Source organism: Lineus longissimus, chromosome 1, assembly GCF_910592395.1.
Source record: "Lineus longissimus chromosome 1, tnLinLong1.2, whole genome shotgun sequence".
Lineage (NCBI taxonomy): Eukaryota > Metazoa > Nemertea > Pilidiophora > Heteronemertea > Lineidae > Lineus > Lineus longissimus.
The window spans coordinates 16,454,336-16,476,294 of NC_088308.1; the positions used below are offsets into that span (position 1 = coordinate 16,454,336).

Sequence of the window (21,959 nt, forward strand, 5' to 3'; positions counted from 1 at the left end):
TTTTAAAAAGTTGAAAATTATTTATTTAAATGACATATGAATGGTTCAGCAGTAATTGGCAGTGTGCATTATGTAATGAAATATGATTTACATAATATAACATTTTTGTGACAAATAGTACAGATGATGGATAAATCGATACAGTGGATAGCTGTTAGAATATGCAATACATGCAATAGCATTTGTTTTTATTGAGATTTTGCGAGAACCAAGTGGTATTTTGACAAGATAATAGAAAGCCAATAACACTACAAGAACATGACTTCAATACATTGACATTGTAGTACTTGGTATACTAAAAATATTCAAAGATGGGTATCTTGAGTTAAAGTACAAGATGTATGAATGAAGGAGGCACTCTGGTAAGAAATGGTGTCGCTAATGAAAGATTAGAACAGTCCGTCTCAACCTGCCAAGCTCAGAGCGACATGCGCCTGGTTTTGCTGTGACGGGTCACATATACAAAGTTTACATAAAACAAGATTTGTATGTTTATTTAGGAGGAGTACAAAAGTTGTATATAAAATGCCGACTTCATTATGATTTATACTAGGACACAAAATTTGACATGACAGCATTTTATAAAATATGAATAATCTATAATGAGAATAGTTTTGTAGCACCAATGATTTGAAAATACTGAATTTATTTATTGCATGAATAGAACACAAAAAACAGGATGATTACATGATTGTCACATGCGTGAAATATATTGTCATGGATGGGCATTGGGAACAAAAAGAATTGCTGTTATCAGCTGCATTGGTAGCGATTGCTTTAGCTGATTTTCAGAAACTGACAGGAATGAGAATGTTGATATAGTGTTGAAAAAATATTTTTATAACATACATTGCATTCAAATAACACTAAGAAGTAGACTAGTACTAATTTCACACACTTGAAAATATTTGGACATTGACTGTCACTGGTAGTAGTAGTAGAGTAATTACATGCCATCAGCAGCACTAATTCAGACAGTTTTCGCTGTGCTTCAGTAACTGACTGGAATGACTAAGTTTGATTGTGCTGAAATGATACATAATAACGTACATTGCATAAACAAAATGATTACAAGATTTGTACTGTCTTGAAATATATGGACAGGGACAGTCACTGGAAGTTTGACATGCCATCAGTTGCACTGCTCCCGACAGTTTTCACTGTGCTTCAGTAACTGACTGGAATGACTAAGTTTGATTGTTCTGTATTTGCCTCCATTTGGATTTTGTGAACAAAAGTTACTAACCTTGTGTAATTGAAGTGTCGAATTCGCCTTGGTCGAAATGATAATACAGTAAATAAATCTATTGAATGTTGCTGAAAAGAAAACACTTACTACGTTAGAAGCCATGTACATGATAACACCACCACCACCATTATCAATATCATCACAAGTCAACTGGGGAATATGTGTGATATTTGTTCAAAACTTGCGTATATGGTATTTGCAGGTCTATTGTATTGTAACATATTTTTCACTTTCAAAATTAACTTTTTTACTAGAAATTATGAATCAATACTAACCGTAAGAAGCGTATGAAATTACAGAAGGCCTTCGTCGAAAAATGTAATGTACTTGTACTCATTCGTGTCATTAAACCTGAAAGCAGCACAGCATAACAGTGAAATTACCGTGACATCAATGGATGTCAAACTAACGTAGTGACGTAAATTTGAATTCGAAGTGCACAAATTCACAATTAAGGTTTCGAACACATTGAGAACTGAAAAACTTCATACAAATGCTTTCACACCAATGATATGATTGTGGCGCTCCTGATGAGGTATCGCCCTATGCTAAGCAGCTTTGGTCGTAACTAGGGTAAATGTTTTTTTCAAGTGATATGAGCGATGCAATACCTTAGTTTCCACCAGCGCCACGTAGCAGTCAATGAAGTTGTGCTGGTACTCCATTAACGTCATGCTTCATATTTGAAGAAATTAATATTACCTTCATCAAGTACGTAATAATATTACACCAGGCCTTTGTCGAAAATGTAGATCTCGAAGTCTAACTGTAATGAAAGAAAACATCAATGTGACAATATGGTCTACTATGTATGAGGGGGAGAACGGGTATTTTCGGGACACTGGGATGGGCCGAAAATAACTGTCGGGATTCGGGATAGACACCCTTATTTTAGCGGGATTCGAGACAAGCCGTGTTTTGCGTCACGATTCGGCTAAAATTGCGTATTGGGAAACGGGTAAGCCTTTTTTCCTAACGGGACGTCGAGACAGTTACCCCCCCCCCTTCCCCGTTCCCACCCTCATGACATGTAGCATTGTTTGTAGGCCTATTGTTACTCACAATCTATTTTTTTGTAATTGATACTGGTAGTATCAATGTGAAATATGCCACACATTGGGAGCATGCAAGGCCTAGTACAATACACCATCATCACAATCAAATATTTCAATAATACACTGTCAACGAGAATGAATGTTCAACCATCAATCACGTGCATTGTAGTAGTGTACATCCCCCATCCCATGACGGCTTGCGCCCCGCTGACACGACGAGCACATGGCTGAGCCAATCCATCGCCTATACACTACTTTACAAAAATCGACACCTACTGAAACTTTCACTAATTATTCTCCGAAATGTACTTTATCGTTACATCAATAAATGCACATTCGAATTTCAAAACTACCACTTATTTTTGCCGTGAAACTGACCTGAGTTATCGAAACACCGTCACTGCGAAAAGAGGAAGAAGCAGGTCCGCATTTATCGAAATATTGCTAAATATAATTGTCAAAATGTCGACCAAATTACCAATTAAATCACAATAAACTTATCAAATGTTCACTCATGCCTTTGGGTGAAAAAATACTGATTTTTCAATCATTCTCAATTTTACAAATCACCAATCACAAAAAGAAATAATGATGCAATTACCCAAAATAGATGAGATTTGACCACTGGTATATTTCCGCCTTCTTGGATATCGGCATCGTCACCACCACTTCAAATTCTAAAGTCTTATTCAGGCCTAATATGTGTCACCTGCTGTGGTAAAATGGCTTGTTTTATCAATAAATAACAAAATATGATCTTTGTAAATAAAATCGGAGATCTTCTGGTGTGTTTTTATGTGAATTTATTACGAACTATCAATGCAGCGCAGGGCAGCCATCGTGTTCTCATGCGTAGTGGGGATGCGATAGCCATCCGCGGCACTGCTTTTCAAGATGGTGGCAATTGCCCAGTGCTAGAGGCGTTGTAAGGAAAATTGAGAGCAGGCCCCTAATGAATGAACTCTCAACGATATCGATATATTTTCGTAATTCCAGCACAACTGTTCACCAATGAACGTCCACCGACAATCCCACTTAACGAATATTAATATCAATTCATATCATGTATCTTAAAACGCTTTTATTTCATTTTAAAAAGAGTTATCGAGTGAACGATGACCTCCTACCGTACTCTCGAAATAAACAGCCAAAATGACCACAAAAACACCTTTTTAGAAAAAAACAGCGATTTTTACGAAATAAATGTCATCAGAGACGAAACTAGACACTAATTTAGCTAGGTATGCACAGTAATAGTACCTGAAGTGATCGATTTCAAGGAGAAAATACACTGAAAACAACTTTTCAGGAACAGAAATAAGATCACATTGTGAATAATAGTTGCAACCCCGTAAATGCGCTATAAGTCCAATAATAAGTGATGGTGACCCGTTATAAATGTTTCGCCAGCTTCGCTTTTTTGCCGCTACGCGGCGCGTTGGGCCCTTGCGTCTAGTATCGTGACTGCGGCTTATTTATTGGTTATGCGGTTAGATTAATCGGAACGTGACCGGCCTATATAAAACAAGTTGCTATTGACGCTTCTCTTTCAGATTAAACCAACATGAGCAACGGGAGCAGATAAACCATGTTTAAAACTGTCTTCTTGGGAGATTGTACAAATTTCTTTTTTAATCTGTACTGGTAACTAAACAAGTGCCACGATGCAAAGTGTAAGTATTGTATTTGTAAGTAGATATGGTTGCTTCGGTCGACTTAAAATGTGAGGCTTCTACCTACCACCCTACCCTACCCCACCCAACACTTTACATTGTCCTGTCTAGGGTCAGGAACCGACATTAAAATTCACCCAGAACTTGAAATTGAATCGCCACCATGCATTCCCCACATTTCATGTTGCTCAGAAATCGAGTGAATCATGTGAATCAAATTTCACTCCCTGTTTAGGTGTGGGACTGACACGCGGTTCTGATTAAATGAACCATTTCCTTAGAGATATCATGCTGCAAAAACTATTCGCCTCCCTCAACGCCTTAGAATTTGGTGCGCATGCAAGTGTTTGGGTTCGAACCCCGCGAAGCGAAATTGCGATCGCATCAATGAACCTAAAGCTGAGCGCACACGGGCAACTAAATAACAGCGAAACTGAAAACATTTGTTTTCAGTTGTTTTCGAAATGTTTTGCGTCTTTGTCGTGTTTGTTTCAATCACCCGCACACGGGAGACAAAATGACACGGTCACGTCACAGGTCACGTCAAAAACAAGGGGTAACCATGGTTGCGCCATACGTCATACCCCCGGTCACACCCACGTATTCCAAGATGGCGGTCGCCATGCATAACAACCGCCTCACAATTTTAGCATTTCTGCTCGTTCTTCGTAACCGCCGTCGCCGACGGAAAAATAGAAGATATTAATTCATGCAATTCCGATTCTTCATCCACAATTCCGATTCTTCATCCACAATCAACTCCATTTCGTTTAAAATTGGCGCTGCCATTTTGACCTGGCTTGGTTGGTATCACATGACGTTGAACGTCATCGTGATTGGCTAATGACGATGATGACGCAAAAAATGTTTTACGTTTCGTTGCAGTCACCCGCAAACGGGCGACGTTTCGACGAAAAACATTTTGACTAGGTCAAAAATATATTGCATGTTTAATATTCGAAAACTGTTTCAAGAACAAATGTTTTCGAAAAACATTTGTTTTTGTCGCCCGCAGACGGGCAACAAATTGTGAAAAAATATTTGAAAACAAATGTTTTCAGGTTTTTTTGTCATTTTGTCGCCCGTGTGCGCTTAGCTTAAGAGTTACAGTGAAATACTTTCTATGAGCAGGCCTATGAATTGTATCCAAATCCTGGGCATAATCACCGACTTCTTAAAAAAAATGAGTATATACGTGTTGAGATGAGTATACACTAGATTCACCGATCTAAGACCGTTTCTAAATGACAGGACATTGATTTTTTGCAACGTGCGCGTCCGGAACAATTTCCTATGTAAATATGAACCTATTGTTGCATTAGATGGCTTAAATAGCATTTTAATTCCATGTAGAGAAAATAAAATTGGAAAAAATCTCCTTGGTGACTTTGTATTTTACAATTTTCAGCGGGGTGATTTGGGTGTTACACAGCCATCAAATCCCAGTTTACTGACGTTTCTCCTCAACCAATTGTTGTTGCAGTTGCAGAATTTCGATAGTAGCCGTGTTGTAATGGATTAGACTGGTATCTGGTGTCTCAGCACATGAAATGAATTTTGTTGACCCCCTCCCCGCCCCCTCGATCCCCTCCCCTCCCCCCTAAAAGCGCAAATTGGCTTCACAATAATTGCTATTGCCCCTTATCCAACGGCACGCAAAGACAAACTCATACCGACTTAGACGACCACAACAGGAGAAGGCGCGTAAGGAAGTTGGGATATGAGTATGGCATTAGTAATTAACCACCTCGCTGAAAATTGTAAAATACAAGTCACCAAAAAGATTTTTTTCAATTTTATTTTCTCTACATGGAATTAAAATGCTATTTAAGCCATCTAATGCAACAATAGGTTCATATTTACATAGGAAATTGTTCCGGACGCGCACTTTCTCTTCCGGACGCGCTCCGGACGCGCAAACAGAGTTCCGGACGCACATTAGGTGGACCCACGCCAACGCCAATGCCTATCCCATTGCTCGAGCTCCTGACCACGATGTCGAACAATGGGACAGGCGTTGGCGTTGGCTTTTCGGGGAATTTGCGAAAAATCAGTATTATGCGCATCATGATCACCCATCGACTTCGTTCAGACTTATTCGTCCGAATATTTTATGTACTAATCCCTGGACGCTCTCACTCGATGTGCACCCTACGGAGTCTGCAGAGAATGCCTCGCTTTCGATTCATGCACTGGGGATTATGGGTATATTCTGTACAAGATCCAAATGCACATCACAAACATTCCCGAGAGCTTGGCTTCGGTCTAATTCGGGAATGTATATTCAGCCCGTCAGCTTTATTAAGGACATGATGGTCATGCGGTCACATCCCTATTATTAGTGAAACTGGTTAAGATCGTTGAATCGGAAATATATATACGTGTATATCCAATACAAAACGCAAGTAATTACCATTACAACGAATTGAGGTCAGTTACATAAATAAATATTGTAGAAATTCCATTTAAGAAGCCGCCCAGGCGGGAGATCAGAAAAAGCCTAGATGAACTTTTTGACATGGTTGATGGTGGTTGTGCGGTGGTTCTCTCTGGGTTGAGTTATACTTGTGTAGCAGGTCAACGTATGTTGCAGTGTACCGTGCATGATGTGGGTTAAAAAAGGTTATCCAAATGTAAAGTGGGGTTTCAAAAAATATTCCATGGACGAGGAATTAATTTTAAGTCACTGACATGCATGCATAAAACCCCAGCGGCCAGAAAACACAAACGCCCGACCATCAAAAGGCCAACAGCATTTGCTGCAAGACAGACACCCCTTGACTGGTTTCACCTGATTGCACAAACAACAAGCTTATTGACGAGACACGTCGCAGACGTGCTCGTGCTCATGTGGAAAGAAAAAAATCCTGAAAAATATTACTAGCGAAAGTTAGTGAGCTGAGACTGCGTGTCCTATGATTCGAAGAGGAATTTATGTCAATCTGTGAGTCTCTATGACGAGTTCAAAACTTTAAAAAAAACCCGACAGATACGGTGTCGAAGAAAAGCCCACTATATATACATTTTTTTTATGTGACAGGAGTGGCTAGACAGGCTTGATATAGCGTCGACACAGTATATTTGTCGCGGACATGCAGAGAATATTATAGTCCAGGCGTACGAGAGAGGCCCGTAAAAACACTTCGAATTATTAAAACAAAGTATTGACTGCTTAAATTTTGCGTAGGTAGAACTTCGTTGCCATCAAGTTCTATACACTCGCGAAATATTTATCCAGTCAATATTTGACTTTAATAATTCGACGAGTTTTTCCGGGCCTTTCTCGGACACACGAAAACCCTCACCGCCAGGAATGTTGCTGGATGACGACATTCATTGCATCCAAAGAGGTTCAACCGGGATGTGCGACTGATAAGGCTCTGACTTGATCACGATACACTTCTCTGTGCCCGGAAATCATCCCGGTGCGAATATTTTTGTATGTTACATGTCTCCATCTGCCAATGAAGGAGGCGACACCGCCATTCACTTTTTAACACGCTTTCTATAAGACAGAGAAGTCAAGCTCATCGAATTATTGGTCTAAATTTGGATCTGAGCTTTTGAAAAGTGTTCTGTTCAGAAACATACAAGCAAAATAGATCCACCTCGAGCCTAAATGTGAAACTAAATCAAGGATTTTCAGAAAAATTCTGTTAGCTTCGATACGAACCGTGTCAACTGAACGGCCTCCTAGCTTGAGGAATAAAATGAATCTCCAAAAATTCTGGGCAAAATTCCCGCCATTTTTTAATCATGCAATGCACATGTTCACTCTCTCTGAGAACACTATTCATCTATATGACTCCTTCATCTATATGACTCCCATCTGTCGTTAGCGCACTTTAAAAACTTTACAATTTGTCTTACAACCTATTAACATTGCAGCAGGTGGGCTAATTTCCTCAATCCTATATACTCTGTAGCTAAATTAATATCGTTTGGCCAATTCTGTGGGTATTGATAAACAGAGAAACAGAGAAACGAAGAAATCGAGAACTTCCCCCATCGACTAGTTAGGCCTCGTCTCCCAATGCATTGCTACACAAAATCAGTACTTGTGTGCCAACAGCCATTTTGTTTTGTTCAAAATGAAGTAGCATCAATTCAAAACAATTAAGGGGCGTATAGCCATGTAGCAAATCCTGACCTAGCTTGGACAGTTTTGACTGTGTATTAGGTTGTTAAAACCAAGAAAACAACCACTAACAAGAGGCCCAAGGCCCTGGCGCTCAGCTGGATGACCTAATAACATAGGACTGATGGTGCAAAGTAGTAAATATCGGCTTTATACTACTGTTTGAAGGTCAAGAGAACACGTTATACCACTCCAGTCAGAAATTGATTACACTGGTATCTGTGGCCTTCCCCAGGCTAAATCATGAATGTGACCCCACACCAATATATCTCATTATCGCAGACAGTATTGTTAACACTAGTATCTGTGGCCTGCCCTTGGCTTAATTTATGAATGTGGCGCCACACCAAACATCTATCATATAGCAGTCAAAACTGTAACACTTGTATCTATGGCCTTTCTTGGGGGCTAAATCACGTATGTGACGCCATATCAATATCTCTCTTTATCGTAGCCAACAATGTAGCAATCGTAACGTTTCTCCGACCTGCCCCTTTAACTTTTGAAACTTTTTTTTCCTTCTAGCGACCCAACTAAACTCTTCTCATCGGCTATTAAAAACTTCAAACCAACTCATAAGATCTTTGGCCTTCCTGGCCCATCCTCAGCACGATTCCTTTTTGACTCTCATTAGCCAAAACTGCTACCAGTACCATCAGCCAACTCCTATTCAGCACCCCCAGTTGTCACCCTGATAGAAACTATCTCGAACCCAGCAGCCACTAATTCCACACAATTCTATATCATTATAGATATCGTCTCCTATTCACTATACATTACCACAGGACCTCACCATTCATTCATTTAATCCTCCAAAAATAAGCACATCCTACCTCAACCACAATTACATGTACCAATTCCATGTTTACCAAAAACATGCTCTATCATCATTGTTCAACTTATCCGTCATCACAATCAATTTCATCCCACCACAACATTAAAATCGTTATCCATTTAATCTACCCGACAAGGCCTACCGGCCCACTCACCACGATCACTTTCGCCACTCATAAACTGTCTCGCCCTGTACAGGGCTATGCTTAGACGCTCTGCTTTCTACTTCTTCGTTTTTTTTGTCATTCATGCACCAATGCACCACACTTCATCCAGGCACGCGCCTGAAGCTAACCGTTTTAACCCCTTCTCAATCCAGTCCTACATCACCCTCCAACAAATATCGTTTTCGTTCATCTCTTCGAAACGCAACATCAAGGCACTATCCTTAAAACTAAATGGGAAATTGAGCACAAACAGGTGTAACACATCCCCTGACACCATGCCCTCGTACATTCTGTATATATTACTCCTAGCTTCGCTAGCTTTCTCCGTACATTGCATTCTACTCGCCATCACTTCTCCATCGGAACATGCTGGGACTAGCGTCACGACAATCCCAACCACACACTTCAACTTTTCAAATCTAATCCTCTTATCAGGAGACGTGGAATTAAATCCCGGGCCCAAACTTTCCTCTATCAACATCAACAGCCTACGCAACAAAATTGACAACCTCTACGCGGAACTTCCACCTGACATCGACATATTATTCATATCCGAAACCAGACTAGACAACTCCATCACAGACCAGGATATCCTTGTACCAAGCTTCCATGACGTATTCCGAAAGGATCTGACCATTGCAAGTGGTGGAGTCTGCCTCCAGCTTTCCGACACCCTCATCGGCGAACGCCTAGATCACCTCGAAGAACCAGAACTGGAACTGCTATGGGTCAAGGTGACCCACCAAACGGGCCACCTGATCATCGGTGTGGGCTACAGAAATCCGGCACTCCCCGTCGCCTACTGGGACAAACTTTATGCTAACGTTTCAAACGTCGTCGGCTTGTTTGGTCAGCAAAAGGTTATGCTCGTTGGAGACTTCAACCAAAACCTACTGAAAGACAACCCAGGTCACCTATCACTCCTCATAGACTCCCTCAACATGTTCCAACTCGTCAATGCTCCGACCCACTTCACTTCTCACAACCAATCCCTCATTGATCCAATAATTGTAGGTCAGCCCGACTTCTTCTCCGATGTAAACGTCCTCCCTCAGGGCATCAGCGACCATTGTCCCGTGGTAGTCGACATACCCCAAACCAACCCCAAAGCAGCATTCAAGCGCCCGATCTGGCAGTTCAGCAAGGCAAACTGGAATGACCTCAAACAAGAAATGTCAAGCGTGGATTGGGACAACCTTCTACACACGGCCAACCTCAATGTAGCGGTAGAAGTCTTCACCACCAAGCTCTTTGGAAAAGCAAAGAAATCCGGTTCTAACATCGATTATGATATTTTCAAAAAACAACGAAACCACGTTATCTCACTGATCAAGAAGGCAAAGGATTCCCACCTTTCGTCGATAACGGACAAATTGAAAAATGGAAGAAAGGATAAAGACTGGTGGAAACTCGCCAAAAGCATCTGCGGTCAAAGCAAAAACAACACAACTCCTTCACTAAATGTCAATGGTTTATCCGTAGACGACCCTACAACCAAGGCCAACATCCTCAACGCTCACTTTGCCAAAATCTGCAACGTAGATGAGACAAACATACCCGCCCAAGGAGAACTCCCAAACCTCACCAACAACGAGCTCAACGACATCATAATCACAGAGCAGGATATCGCCGATCAAATCGCCATCATGGACACTAACAAGGCCATCGGCCCAGACGGCATCAGCCCTCGCATAGTTCATTCATTGACGCTCCAATTGACCAAACCGCTCCACATCCTTTTCAACAGATCCCTGAATGAAAACATATTCCCAGAAACATGGAAAAAAGCAAACATTACCCCCATATTCAAGAAAGGTGACAGGCATGATAAATCCAACTACAGACCCATTTCCCTCCTCAGTGTCATAGGAAAACTTTTCGAAAAAATTGTCCACAGAAATGTCTACAACCATCTCCGTTTGCTCATCTCGAAGAACCAATCTGGATTCCTGGCTAGCCACTCTGCAGTTACCCAACTCCTTGAAATAAACCATCAATTACTAATGGACCTCGACGAACAGAAGGAAGTTTTCTCACTATTCTGTGACATTTCCAAAGCTTTTGACAAGACTTCTCATAAAGGCATCGCATCGAAACTTTACCAGTTTGGCATCAGAGGAAACCTGCTATCATGGTTCAAGAGCTACCTCCAAGACAGGCAACAACGGGTTGTAATCAACGGAAAATCCTCAGAGTGGCTTCGAGTCAACGCTGGCGTCCCCCAAGGATCTATCCTAGGCCCACTGATGTTCCTGGTCTACATAAACGACGTCACGGAGGAAACCAACGGCAGAACGAGACTGTTTGCCGACGACACTTCAAACGCATTCGCATCACGAAACCTCATAGCATGCACGCCCGAAATCCAGCAGGATATAAACAAACTTTACGCATGGGCAATGAAATGGGCCATCACCTACAACGCAACAAAAACGCTGTATCTGATTACGAGCAGGCGGAGACAACCCTCTGTTATCCACTGTCATCTCAACAACGTCGTAATTGATCAAGCCAAGTCACACAAGCACCTCGGATTAACTTTCAACGACAAAGGAACCTGGGAAGACCATATCCAGTCAATCGTTACGACCGCAAACCGCAGACTTGGCATACTACAAAACATCAAATACAAAACGGATAAACAAACTTTACTATCGCTCTACAAGACATTTGTCAGAAGCAAGCTCGAATACGCAGACGTAGTATGGGACGGACTCCCCCAGAACTTAGCAGCAAAACTGGAAAAAACTCAAATCAATGCAATGCGATGTATAACAGGATTAACAATCAGCTCTCACCACCGCGACCTTTACAGAGAATCTGGCCTTCTACCACTCGAAAAGCGCAGGAAATTCCATCGCCTCGTAATGTTCTACAAAATTTTAAACGGACTTGCACCAACCTACCTCAAAGACCTCATCCCAGAACTAACCGTCGATAGTCACTACCATAACACACGTTTAGCTACAAACAACAATATAACACCTTTCCTTTGCCGCACAAATAGCCTCTACTCAAGCTTCTTCCCTTCTACAATCCGTGACTGGAATGCTCTCGACCTTTCTATACGTGCGAAACCAACTCTAAACTCTTACAAATACTCCCTAACCAAACTGCCAGAATTCTCTATCAAACCAATCCCCTCCTGGCTAGACATCGGCCCTCGCCCACTTAACATCATTCTCACACGTATGCGAAGCAACTGCAGCGGACTAACATCTGACCTATACCTAAACCACGTTTCGGAAACCCCCACTTGCCTCATGTGCCCAATGCATGTTCCAGAAACCTCTTCACACTTTCTTCTCGACTGTCCTAAGTACGAAAACCAACGCAACTCCCTAATCGCCAATACCCTCCAAATAACACACATCCATAATGCAACTCTAAACTCAAACATCCTTCTCAACGGCCATCCATCTTTCTCCAACCTCGAAAATGCTCTCCTTATCAAATCAACCCTAAAATTCATTTCATCCACAAATCGTTTTCCAATCTAACTCAAAGAAAAATATCTGACCCCCCCTCTTTTCCGTTTCCGCCAACCCCAAACTCGTATGATCATTCCTAACTCTTGCACCCCCGCCCCCCTGCACTTTCCAAACTATCTATCCTTTTTGTTTTCTCTTTTTTCGAAATTCACTACATATCAACTTCACATGTTTCTCAATTATATATTCTGTATATCTCTTCAAATCATCTTTAAAAACTTATGTCACTATTCGTATCTTCATAGACTTATGTAACTATTTGCATATATTTTTATTTTGCAGTAGTTTAAGCCTTCGGCTTTTAACTGTAAAATACATGTACAATATAAACCGAATAAACTCTTTGTAAAAAAAAAAAAAAAAATACCACTAAAATTTTCAATGCAGAGCTGCCAGCTGGATGAAATATGATTGAACTAATCAGCCATGGTATGTAAATATTACAGGAGGCAACGGAAGATATCCCTAGTTCAGTATGTTGTATCGGTAGCTTTACAGAAAAGAAGTGTCAGAGAGGATGAGACTTCTCCATGGACAACTGTGGTATGTCCAGGCTGGGTTGTACAGCACAAGGATACAAAATGCTGTCTGTAATTGAGAGGTATCATGATTTAACAGAGGTCAAAATAAATAGAAATTACCAGTTTGGGACTAACACCACTGTCTTTTTTTTTAATAAGGTAGAGATTACAGGAGTCAACAAAATTAATTTTATTGAGAGAAATTGACCTGTCCTGCAGGTGATTGGAATTTACAATACAAAGGGTCATTTTTCATGACATTGTGCTCTACTGCGTATCCCTAGTGAGTCGATCGGGAACCAATCTATCCTTGGCGCAGACAGGTTCAAATTGGCTATATCTTGAATAGATTGAATTGCGATGAAAATCTAATGCAATAAAGGAGCAATATCGAAGAGACAAATTAATCAAACCAATTGTCCACAGACATTACCCTGAAATGGCGTGATGTATGCGTGCATATAAAAGTATATCAATTGGTCCGATAGAGATGATGAGGCAATGTCAATATGCCTTGTTCCTTAGTCAGCAATATGCCCCTTTTTATAAGGAGAAGAAGGAGATCCCAGATAGGCCTTCACATGTCGGCTGCCAAATGGCTCGAACCAACTGTCCTATCACTACTATTAATTTAAAATGCGTGCTCCTCTTACATGTAGCAATGTCTCGGCCAAAAAGGCACTTAGTCGACAGGCAAGCTAGAAGTTCAGTTCAGTTGGTAAGGCCATGTCAGGTTCCACGCGCCTCTTCAGATACATCAAGTATTGAAAGCTGTGGTGAGCACATAAAAAGACCATGGTCACCTTAATTTGAAAATCCCTTCATAATCAAGGACTACCTCTGACTAAAACAGCATCCATAAACAATAGACCACCAATTTGACCCCAGCTCCTAACTGCGGAAAACCCAAGTCCAGCAACCAAAAGTACCAAAAATACATTTTTGTTTACATTTGAACTGCACACATGCGTTTGTTTACAATTTCATTTCCCGCGAAATCTCGAAAATCAGGTGACCTGCAATCGTGGATTGAAAATAACATTAACCTGGGTTCAGCAGGTCAGCAGGTATACCGGCTGTTCCAATCATCCCCCTACAGCCAGCTGTTCAAAAGGTAATGTTATTCACCCCACAGGGAGTGCAGGTAATTGATTAAGCCCCTGCATAACTTAACAGCAATGGCTTGGCTTCTGTGAGTGGTAAGGAGAATTGACAGTTTTTTTGTGAGAGTAACATTATTGTGTTGCTTAAAACGTACTTTTTACTCATGTAAGAATCGTAGTACTACTAATAACTTCAACTTATTTTCCGGTTATGATAACACAACACGCATCTTCGTGATCATGATCTTTCTCAAACTAACTGAATGACCTAATCGCCTTGGACGCACAACCACATATCAATCCGCCCCGACGATCGACACATCCATTCGATTCGATCACACTCGATACAGTTCGATAAAAAAACAAAGTTTTCGTGCTTTTAGCTGTCAACATCAATGGCTATAATATACTCCTGCAGAATAGTAGAACTAATAGAACTACGTGTAATTTCCGAAGTTTCCAATAGTTTGAACACAAATCAGAACATCACCCATCAGCTGGACTCAGATCTGATAAATTACGATAAATAATGAGGTCGTCGCTTCAATTTCGCAAAGATAGTTGACTCCATTCGAAGGTTGTTTTGACCAAATTCCGTTGAACTCATCGTTATGAGGGCATTTGAACACATTCTCGTTGATCTTTTCTATAAACGTGTGAAGTTTCGTACCAAAATACATTTCCGTAAAGGCTTAAATAAGAAAATTTGTCACTTACAAAATCATCGCTCCGGTAGAAATAAAAAGGTCACCGCCATTTTCTTGATGATAGTACTCCAGGTAACCTCGACCGCGCAGTGGTCAATTTATCCCAGACGAGCCGTTCATACAGTGGATGCACTGGCAATACCAGCAGTCCGGTATTCCCTGGTTCGAGGTTTTCATGTCAGTTCGCGGCGGGAAATTTAAAGTGGGGTCATCCGGGGTCAAACAACAGTTTTGCTCACTACCGCCAACTGGTGATATAAATCGACACTAATCTATTTTATATCAAAACTTCTGTATCATGAAGACCTTTTCAACTTTATTTCAAGCTTTTATCTGCTGGAATAGAGCGTCAAAAAATTGTTTTTTCATTTACGCATTTTGCCCCCTGGGGAGCTGAATTTGAGTCGAATCGCCCAAATTTTTTTCCGTAAGCAACATTTTCTGCGGTGTTTATAAGCAAGACTAGATTTGAAGTGCCTCGGTTGTATGATTACAAAATGCCCAACTTTGTCTACAGATGGCTAGATGGAAGGATGGCAGGATGGGTGGAAGGACGGACACCAATCGAATAGCTATTTGACTAGCTCCGCTGACTTTGTCAGCTGAGCTAAAAACCAATCAACCAAGACTTTAGTTGGGCAATTTTAGACCTGGTAACCTCGTCCCTCCTGCTTGTTTGGTCCTGGGGACGAGGCTTGTTTCGTAAGGCGGGTAGCGTCTGGCAGGGCAACAGAGTCGAGAATATCGGAGATGAAATGCTTTATTTCTCACGTCGGACTACGATCTACTGTTACACCGGGTAGATCTAAAATACAGACTTTGCTAATTAAGACTGGACTCTGCTGAATACTCAACAGGCTGAAATGAGATATGAAGTGGAGGTGCAACTTCGCCGTGTCAGGTGTACATCGGTGCTTTGAGAAGGGACGCAGATGGGAACCATTTTACTGACACTTCTCTTAATAACTGAATGGTTTCATTCTCCTATCCAACCAGTAAATAAACGGTCTTAACTTCTGCACTGGACATATTATACACCTCCAGAAATGCACAATCACTCTGTCTGCAATGTGGAATTAGCATACTAGAAGGGCCTTCTGTGCTAGCATATTAGTCTATTTTCACGCCGTACATTATAGACATAGGTTTTAAGGCCTAACTGCTCGATATGGGAAGTTCTCGATTTCTTCGTTTTTCTGTTTCTCTGTTTATTAATACCCCAATTCTGTTACATGATTGATTGTATTTTTTAGAGTAACGATCATGAGAAACCCGACCAAGACTTGAAAGGAGAAGACAAAATAAGCTGGGTAAGTATAGAGATCGCTCCATTATAATTTAACACTGGCCCGATGATATGATATGCCAGAATTAGTTTGCTTGTCGAACAAATAACCGTTATATTCATGATTAAGGACTCCCAGTTAGTCGTATTGTAGCATATAGAATGTATATATATATATATATATATCGTTTGAACTAAAAAAAACGCCCGCTTTTTAAATTAAATGTGTCATCTAGTATCAAACGGAAACGGTTTGAAACTTTGCCCTCTCGTTGCCATTCATATGATATAGGCGCTATAAATGTTTCAAACCAATAGTCATCCTATTACTCTTGTAGTGGTTAATTTAAAAAAAAGTACATATCAAACAAAATGCAATGTCATTTCCGGCGGAATCGGCGCCATTGTGTCTGCGATAACCTTTTGTAACAAATGTCAACTTTATCAAGAAGATAGACATTCTGAATTTCTTATAGTTCCAACATGGTTATTCGGTATTACCAAAACCAGGTTAGACCCAAATGTTCCGACCAAATGCACAGTATAGTTCGCCTGGAGAATTCCCCATTGTTGACCTTCGGTGGCGTATGGAATCCTGGGAAATAGTTCCATAGAAAATAAAATGAAAGCAGGTTGAAGGTCAAATTAACAATTGGTAACTTCGCGGGAAATTGCTAGCTACTCGGTGCATTCCCGAATTGATTGTGAGCGAGTACAGTTGACCGATTTCTGACCGGCATTTTTGATGACGGAAAAGTTCTTCCGAGCAGCCGAGAGGAGCGGGCAGGGCTCTTTTTAAGTATTATTCATGTATTGCGTTGCAAGTTCATAGTATGAGACTGTGAATGCCTTTATTAGTGTGAAATTGTCAGCTGGTTTGAAGACGTTTCTGCCTAAGCTTATGATCTTATAAAAACTTATATTACTTTATAAGGGCGGCCACCCATAGTACATTTTGTACATGCATTCAGTGTATAGTCTTTAGTAAAGTAACCCCTTTTCATGTATACTTATTGGCTGTCCTTTTCAGTTGAAGTTAGTTCGGAAGCCAATTAATTCTAATCTTAAACTAAAACCATGAATAGACTTCAGTCTACAGAAAGAGTTTAGTTAGAAACTTATAGAATTTTAGTAGTCAATTTGATGCACTTGAGAGGTTTTCGTTGCATGCATTGGCAGTCGTAGTTTAGGCTGGTTAACCCTTTGTGGTCTGGACGGTTCCTCCAGTCTGTCGTAGTTGTCTACAATTGTAGTCCAGAGATGTCGACACCGCCAGTATAGTTATTCACAGATGTCGCCACCTGCCAGTCGCCGTAGTTAGCAACCAGATGTCGCCATCTGCCGATCGTCGTTAGCAACCAGATGTCGACGCCTGCCGATCGTCGTTAGCAACCATATATCGCCACCTGCCAATCGTTGTTAGCAACCAGATGTCGCCACCTGCCAATCGTTGTTAGCAACCAGATGTCGCCACCTGCCAAGCAGTTATATATATAGATTTGATGTTGGTGAAGTTCCGTTAGGGGGGTGTTTGCTCCTTCGGACATATTTATACGACTTTTGGTGCGATCTAGTATAGAATTTTAGTCGGAAATACTTCTAAAGATTTCAGTTTCGGGAATGCCAATCTTCAGTTACTAGATCGTACTGCAGCTATATTTAAAACTTATCTCAATACGCTTAGCGTGTTATATATTCAAGTCATCAATTTATATGTGTGTATTTGTGTGAAGCACCGTTCTCGTACTCGTTACGTATAGCGCACTGTCAGTTAATAGTTAGCAAACGTCAGTGTTATACACGGCTACAAGCCACCATTATACCAATGCCCTTGAAGAATTGAAAAAGCGATTCTATAAGCCACCCGACCAGAAGCTGTACCGGCCAAGAGGATCAACCTTCGTCAGACTACACTCCTCCGTTGTTGGTGCACTACCCCCGTATCTGGATCGAGAATAGTCTAAAGGCGAACCACAGTTGTGCCGATCCCCTTGACCTTGAACGTGTGATACTCTAAACCAACTGGATCAGTTTGTCTTGTAAGAATCACCATTGGTTTCGAACATCGTAATTGCACTTGTACGCCATCTATATTTGATAGTTTATACAGCCTTCGCCAAAACATGGTCCTTCGAACCGGAGATATAGGAACCGGATATTCATAGAATCTTTGATATTTATAGAAATCGAACTAGGGAATTTGAATTTGTGTCGAGCTTAGAACGATGGGTGATGCCGACAGTCCCGACAAGATGGAAGGTTGGAGGGTCACCTGCCAGGTGTACGCTGAGGATATATCTGACAACATCATTCAGCATCTTGGTGCCCGAGACGATGAGCAGCCATTAGAGTACATGGGAAGCCTTCACACTGATATACTCAGTGGGGTGAACGTGATGCAGTTGTTGAAAGAATCTTGCAGACGTGAATTGGGAGCTTACCTACCAAAAGAGCAGCAAAATGTCGGGGAGCAGAACTCAGCTTCCGTAGAACCTGTAACAGAAAAGACCAAAACCTAAAGTGAAAGAAAGGGCAATCCAGCCTGAGGATAACAAGGATATGGAGGCCAAGAATACAGAAATAGAAAAAGCGGACTCTCATATTGGGATGTTGAAAGAGGAACCAACGTTGGTACTGGGAGATCAACATGATCAGCGCATCTACTAGATGGTGTAAAGCCGGGGAGCGATGTGAAGCCGAAGATCGGGTTTCAGCAGCCAGAGAGGTTGACAGGCCAACTCCGACCACTCCCAGATCTACCTCATATTGCCGATTTTACCTTCAACGAAGCGTGAGCCGAGCTACCAGACACCGCATGAGGACCTTCATCTCAGGACTCAGAGGACGCACAGCGGTCATCCCTATTCAATGAAACAGCAGCTGAGACTCCAGGTCAACGAAGTAGGACCCCATCCAGGCAGTTTACCAACTTACCTGAGGAGACTGATGATAAAGCCTTACGACAGTTTTTCCAGGGAATAGCTAACCCAAAGCTGAAGCACTTTTAAAGGGAAAAGGACAATTATTTTGATTGGCGTGAGCAGTTCGATTTATTTATCGACCAAGTCCAAGTGCCAGTCCGGCATAAGACGGTTATGTTTAAGTCCGCTCTCCAAGGAAAACACCTTCAGTTGATTGAGAAGTACGGCGACACTCAAGTTTAGTGCCAGGCGGCCTTAGATAAGTTAGAAAATCGCTGTGGTGGTAAACGACGACTCATTCAACGTCACACGAGAAAGCTGATGTCATAAACCCGAGTTCAGGAAGACGATTTAAAAGGCCTTGAACGATTTGCTGACAACATTGAAGATGCCGTTATGGCGCTGTGAGAACAAGGTGGGGAGTCTGCATTGATAGGAGATTCAGCCATCCTTTCCATTGTCATCCAGAAGACCCCGGAGAAACTCTTTCTCAGGTACCAAGATAGCAAGCCGGATCATGAGAATCTCATCTCTATTAGCGGTTGGTTGTCCGAATACGTGAATAGGAGATTGGAGCTACGTGAGATAAGGGAATCCACCCATGGTGACAGTGACAATAAGGGGAATTCCAACCAAAATGCCGGAAGCAACAAGAAGTTTGGGAGATCTCACCAGAACTCTACGTCGACCGCTGCCACCTCAAACTCGAAGCCCAAGCGCAAGACACCTGCTAAACCAAATACTGCGAAGCCAAAGCCTGATGTAAAATGTCCGGAGAGCCTAGATGATAATACCAGAAGAAGGATAGGAGCACAGACAATGGTCGACCTATGCAGAAGTGTGCACATCCTTGATTGGTGTAAGAAGAGGTATAATTGGGAACACTGGGCTGTTGTTCCATTCCTTAGAAGCCCGGGAAGAAAGACAGTGGAATTGGTGATAGGATCGGATCATCCTGAGTTGCCTTTATATTTAGAAGAAAGAAAAGGAAGGCCGGGAGAGTCGATTGCCAGGAGAACCCCCCTTGGGATGGACTTGTACTGGAATAATAGAGCCAGGAAGTCCGAGAAATAAGCTTCAGTCATGTTTTGGAGCCGTAGTGGGTGAGGTGTCTTTTAAATGAGAAGACCTTGAGCTCTGACTTTGAAACCGATTTAGTTCATTGAATGACCTAACGGTACAAACGTTCATGTCATTCGGTTTCATGTTTTTATCTTTCTCACAAGTCCGGATATTCGCGATTATTAAATGTGATATGTCAGTTTTGCAAAGGGCCCTGGGGCGATTCACACCAAATGTCGTTCCAAAATTATTCTTGGTTTGGCCGCTACGGGGCGTAATGCAAAAACATAAAACATGCAATAGGACCCGTGATTTCGGTCGGATTTGCATGATTTTTTGGTAGGTATAATAAAGTAATAAAGTTAAATTTATAAAGCGCTGTTTCCATTTGAAAATGTTCAAAAGCGCTCCCCACTATAGTTGACAGTCATTAGTTGCGTGAGAAATGTTTTCTGAAAAGCTTAGTTTTTAGAGCCTTCCTGAACTTGTTCAGAGTGTCTTCCTGGCGTAGGCCTTGGCCGAGAGAGTTCCAAGCCAATGCGGCCGCTGAGCTGAAAGCTCTCCCGCCAAAACTCGAGCTTTGGAACCGTGGGGTGACGAGAAGGTTCTTGTCCGCAGATCTAAGTGCACGCTTTGGTGCGTACGGCACTAACAGTTCCTCCAGATATTTCGGGGCCAGTTGGCGATAACATTTGTAGACAACTGTTAGGATTTTAAACTCAATCCGCGCTCGTATGGGTAACCAGTGCAGGTCTCAAAGCGCTCATGTGATATGGTCCCGTTTGCGAGTGCGAGTCACCAGACGTGCGGCGTTGTTTTGCACCATTTGTAGTTTTGATAAGAGTTCACTGGATATATTAAACAATAGGCTGTTGCAGTAATCCAGCCTGGACAACACAAGAGCCTGAACGAGAGTTCTTGTCGCGTCTCGTGTTAACATGTTTCGAGCCTGCGCGATGTTTCTGAGATGGAAATTACCTGAGCTCACAATGCTATTCACATGTGAGGTCATAGACAACACAGAGTCGAACATGACTCCAAGATTCCGCACCGGGCCGTTTGCCACCTTAACCTCGACTCCGTCAATCGACATGAATTCGATGCATAGTGCAATGAAGCGCTGGTACTCCTTAGCAATGATATACATCGCACATCATACGGATTTTTGATTTGACCTACTTTTCAAGGTCACAGAGGTCAAAGTTCGCTAAATCACCGTGGCACGTTTCGTTTCAATTGAGCTAGAAGGTTCTAAACCTTAGGTGTGGACATGTATCTGGGGACACCCTATTCTACCCCAAAAAAATTGGCCCGGCCCACTCTGAAACTAAATGTTGGAAAATTGAACAACGCCCTATTTCTCTGAAACTGATAATTGGATAGCAAACAAATTTCATGTATATATCGATGTACTCACTACAGCATCTCTGATTTTTAGTCTAATTCGATAACCATTATACCCGCAATTTTTTTGTTCCCGGTTTAGCATGTTTCAATGTCGACGGGCCCGTAAACCAACGAATTAAAAAAACGTGGCATTAATGCTTACTGCAATTTTTACATGGAATCGCATGTTTCCTTTAACAGGCGTGCCCTGCATGTTTTGCTGCTTTAAGCTTTTGTTCTGCTCTATTGCACTAACTTGCGAATTCTGCTGTTACTTGTTAAATTTGCTCCTTTGTTGGTTGAGTATTGTACATGTATACTGCAAATGACATGCATCAACATTCTTCGAGGTGAACACATGATCCCT

At 41.7% G+C, this 21,959-nt stretch overlaps 1 protein-coding gene and 1 long non-coding RNA gene across 5 annotated transcripts in view; one reads left to right on the forward strand and one right to left on the reverse strand.

Moving 5' to 3' along the window:
• Nucleotides 1-3,438, reverse strand: LOC135488870 (uncharacterized). Of its 3 annotated transcripts, none has more exons than XR_010447075.1 (4): nucleotides 1,952-2,202; nucleotides 1,525-1,600; nucleotides 1,247-1,317; nucleotides 1-1,026 (listed from the first exon to the last, which is right to left on the reverse strand). It is a non-coding gene; the product is annotated as an uncharacterized LOC135488870 (long non-coding RNA). The 3 variants fall into 3 exon arrangements; XR_010447074.1 differs by lacking the exon at nucleotides 1-1,026 and adding an exon at nucleotides 2,683-3,438 and having other exon boundaries at nucleotides 1,061-1,317; nucleotides 1,952-2,015; XR_010447073.1 differs by lacking the exon at nucleotides 1-1,026 and having other exon boundaries at nucleotides 1,061-1,317.
• A 414-nt stretch (nucleotides 3,439-3,852) lies between these two features.
• Nucleotides 3,853-21,959, forward strand: part of LOC135488889 (uncharacterized) — a 32,767-nt gene continuing 14,660 nt past the window's right edge. For both annotated transcript variants that reach the window (XM_064773802.1, XM_064773812.1), the window contains exons 1-2: nucleotides 3,853-3,977; nucleotides 16,192-16,248. In XM_064773802.1, the coding sequence (XP_064629872.1) occupies nucleotides 3,969-3,977; nucleotides 16,192-16,248 (66 nt within the window). In that variant the 5' untranslated portion in view covers nucleotides 3,853-3,968. The remainder of the gene's footprint in view (nucleotides 3,978-16,191; nucleotides 16,249-21,959) is intronic.